The sequence below is a fragment of the Nanorana parkeri genome, unplaced genomic scaffold (assembly GCF_000935625.1).
Source record: "Nanorana parkeri isolate BGI_ZX_2015 unplaced genomic scaffold, ASM93562v1 scaffold3385, whole genome shotgun sequence".
NCBI lineage: Eukaryota > Metazoa > Chordata > Amphibia > Anura > Dicroglossidae > Nanorana > Nanorana parkeri.
The window spans coordinates 22,578-26,618 of record NW_017309653.1 but is presented as its reverse complement, the minus strand read 5'-3'; the positions used below and the strand labels follow the sequence as shown (position 1 = coordinate 26,618).

General features: G+C 48.5%; 1 protein-coding gene across 1 annotated transcript in view; it reads left to right on the top strand.

Annotated features, from left to right (window-relative positions):
- The window catches only part of HECTD3 (HECT domain E3 ubiquitin protein ligase 3), a 40,629-nt gene that overhangs the window by 14,510 nt on the left and 22,078 nt on the right, over nucleotides 1-4,041 (top strand). The window contains exons 8-10 of the mRNA XM_018574936.1: nucleotides 1,972-2,137; nucleotides 3,584-3,665; nucleotides 3,762-3,944. Of these exons, the coding sequence (XP_018430438.1) occupies nucleotides 1,972-2,137; nucleotides 3,584-3,665; nucleotides 3,762-3,944 (431 nt within the window). The remainder of the gene's footprint in view (nucleotides 1-1,971; nucleotides 2,138-3,583; nucleotides 3,666-3,761; nucleotides 3,945-4,041) is intronic.

The window sequence follows — 4,041 nt, the reverse complement described above, 5'->3', positions numbered from 1 at the left end:
CCTCCCTACCAACCCGGCCCACCCTGGAAAACGGCAGACCGGAAGGTTGCATACAAGTGATCTCAGTGACATCACGTGCACAAAACAAGCGTCAGCTCCCCCGCTGTACATTTATCTCTGCTTGCCCAAAACAGGGCTATATGTAGAAAACAGCTACCCGCCTGGTGCCCAGAACTGCATGTCCCAGGCATCAGGAGATAGGAAATCCACACCCCTGCTGCCCCTCTACTCCCTGCTGCCCCTCTACTCCCTGCTGCCCGGAGGCCGGGCCTTGGTTGGCCTTGTGGGAGTGGGAAATCCAGCCCTGTGGACACCTCAGCATCATACCTATGTGGCTATCCCCTTCCCCACCCCAATACAAACTGCCACTAATATAACGTTGCCCTGCCAACTTCATGTCCATTAATATGGTGTTACCCCACCCCCCATTGCCTTTACTATGGAGCCCCCCTCAACCTTTATGGCTACTAGTATGAAGTTGCCTTGTATTGCCCATTAGTTGTCCCCTCGATAGCTATTTATATGGAGTTGGTTCACCTTTTATGACTATAGCAGCAGCTGCTCTTCTGGGAAGCCTTTCCACAAAAGTTTGGAGGGTGTCTGTGGGAAGTTGTACCAATTTGTGAGGTCAGGTACTGATGTTGGTTGAGAAGATCGGGCTTACCATTGGTTTTCCAACCTAACCCAAAGGAGTTCAGTAGGGTTGAGGTCAGGGCTCTGTACAGGACACTCGAGTTCCTCCACCAGACTGGTCACCCCATGTCTTTATGGACCTGGCTTTGTACACAGGGGATAGTCATGGGGGGGACAGAAAAGGGTCTTCAAACTGTGACCACAAGGCTGGAAGAGCTCCATTGTCTACAATGTCTTTGTATGATGGAGTGTTAACACTTATTATTATACAGGATTTATATAGCGCCAACAGATTGCACAGCGCTTTACATTATAAGTGGGGCTGGTAATTATTAAAATTTTCATGTTCGATTAATCAAATTTTTTTTAAATCGCTTAATAGATTAATTTTGATTAATTCTAATGCACATACAGATCCAACTTAATTGGCCTATACACATACAGCACAGCGATGAACTATACACATACAGCACAGCAATGAAGTAATAAAGTGAACTTGGATCACACTCATCCAGCACGTTATTCATCTCACGTGCCCCACTCAACATGGCCGCCGCTTGAGTGGGGCAACTTGGAATAATAACGTGCTGGATTAGTGTGATCCTAGTTCATTTTATCACTTCATTGCTGTGCTGTATGTGTATAGTTCATTGCTGTGCTGTATGTGTATAGGTCATTGCTGTGCTGTTTGTGTATAGGCCATTGCTGTGCTGTATGTGTATAGGCCAATGCCTTGGCTGGCGCTCGTGCAGAAAGTTTAAAAAAAAATTTAATCGATCAAAAAGATTAAAACGATCGAGAAATTAATCGTTAATTTGCACAGCCCTAATTATAATGAAGACATTACAATCGCAATACAATTCAAGACAAGATGGTAAGGAGGGGCCTGCCCCTGAGAGCTTACAATCTAAAAGGGGAGGAGCCAGTGATACATGAGGAGGGAGCTGTGTGGGGATGAATGGTTGAGCGGTTAGGTTGAGGTGGGATCGGCTTCCGGGAAGAGATGAGTCTTAAGGGATTGCCTAAAGGCAGTCAGAGTGGGAGATAGACGGACAGGTTGGGGTAGAGAGTTCCATAGGATGGGAGACGCTCTAGTGAAGTCCTGGAGGTGGGCATGGGAGGAGTTGATGAGGGAGCTGGAAAGCAGAAGCACTAAAACTGAGTAATTTGGAGGGGGCTCCTCATACTTTGGGGTATATATTGTATGTTCACGTTGCTTATATGGTTGCAGTGTAATAGACAGGATACGATATTCCATAACCAATCAGCAATCACACTTTGCTGTCCCCCCTCTTTTTTTGCCTTCCGCTGACCTGTTTTCAATGTATTTTCCTGCAGATGAAGGAATTGATGTCCGAATACGGGGGATAAAGATCAGGTCCTCCAAGGTGAGGGATTTGGGGCTCACGGCTGACATGTTCCTTCCCCCCAACCTGGTACGATACCCGCGACTGGAGGCCATCGACCCGGATGTCCTGTACAGGAGAGCCATAGTCCTCCAGAGGTCAGATGTTCCCCATTATCTCTTCTTGTATCCGATGGAAAATCCGAATCGCGTAGATTTTGGGCAATACATTTTTCTTTTTTTGTGGGGTGAGGAGCTCTGTTGGGTTTTTCTGCTATGGTGGTCCCCCTGGGGAGATTTACTCTTACTTGCTGTCATAATGAGAACAGTACCAGACAGAATGGAGGGAAAGTCTGCAACAGGGCCGCAGAGAGAGAGAGATCAAAGTCCGAATTCTTCTTCAGGTGGAGAGGAGCGCGGGATTCTTCATTGTGTATAATCCAGTCAACTGGCTTCTCTCATTGTCCTAAGACGTCTGTAGGTGGCCCTTAGCAAAGATAATTACAGGATGGGGAACAGAAGGGCCACTTGATGTATAAAAGTCCAGAATGGTATTTTATTTAATATTGCCAAGGAAAAGCCAACGCGTTTCAGGGACTGTGAGAGTCCTCCTCATCTAGCCCTGAAGAAGGGGGAGCCAAACAACTCCTGAAATGCGTTGGATTTTTATTCCTGTCTGTTACTTTTGTACATCATCCCTCACTTCCTTTCTGGTAAAACTGTTGTCACCAGGACAGGAAGTGAGGGGGGTCTCTCTAACAGATCCCCGAGAAGTGTTATAACTCTTCTCTACTCCACCCAGAACTAGAGGAAACAAAATATTTGGCTGACACTTTGTAAAGCACATTTCTTACATACCTTGGGGAGGTATATCTTGTGGCTGCATTGCATTGTTATTGTTCTCTGAAGGAATAGAGAGAAATTCAGGAGAACTCCATCCGTGACTATGCCTAGGCTGAGATGATGTGATCAGTCTGCTGCAGGCAGGAGGAAGCGTCTCCTCAGTCTCCCCTCCCTCCAGTGATCAGTCTGCTGCAGGCAGGAGGAAGCATCTCCTCAGTCTCCCCTCCCCCAGTGATCAGACTTCAGCATTGTAACAAGTCACAAGGCGAGGAGGCTACAGCAGGGGGCTGATCTATGTCAGACATCTGTGAACACAGCCAAGAACTTCATAGGCACCGGCATTTACATGATTGTGTCATCTCTGAGCCGACATCTCAGTCCAGGAAGTAGATGGAGACCCTGGGTGATGCCTGAACAAAGATGGCGCCGTCCTCCCGGAGAGAAAAGCAGATGAAGACATTGTCAGGGGGAGTTCTGTGATCTCTGTGAGAGGTAATCAATACCTGGATGTGTTACACTCGCATATTACTGAGCATGCTGTACTTCACATGGACGCACATATCTGATCTATAGGTCCACCTCTAACACGTTGGACCAGTTTGGTGCAGATATTAGGACGCTTTTATGCTCTAAATGGTCCCATTGGACATCTGAGATGAGAGCGCCGGCCCACCCCTCTATGACCATATATGGTAATGTAGTGTAGGTTGTGCCGGTCTGAGCACCGTGATTGGCCAGTCACCTCCTGTCCTCCTTCTCCAGGTTTGTCAAGCTTCTGGACAACGCCCTCCATCACCTGGTGCCCACCTGGGACCACAGCATCGGCACTTTCAGCCAGCTTAAGGTGAGTGTTTTTCGTGCCGTCTGCCTCCCAGCCCCCACACGTCCCACGTATGTGCGTCACGCTGAGCGCCCGTCTTATGTCTGTTCCTGAACGCAGCACATTAAGCAGTTCCTGTTGATGTCGAAGCGCCGCTCTTCGCTCATCACTCAGTGCTTGAAGGACTCCGAGACCAGCAAGCCCAACTTCATGCCGCGACTGTACATCAACCGCAGACTGGCAGTGGAGCACCGCGATAGCCCGGCATTAGACCCCACCTACAAGAAGACCGTGTTCAGCCAGGTGTGTGTGAGGAGGGGGGGGACCAAAGGGGAGATCTGCGGACAGCCAAGGCAGAACACAATAGGCTGGTCATCCACATAAAAAAACCCGCCCGATC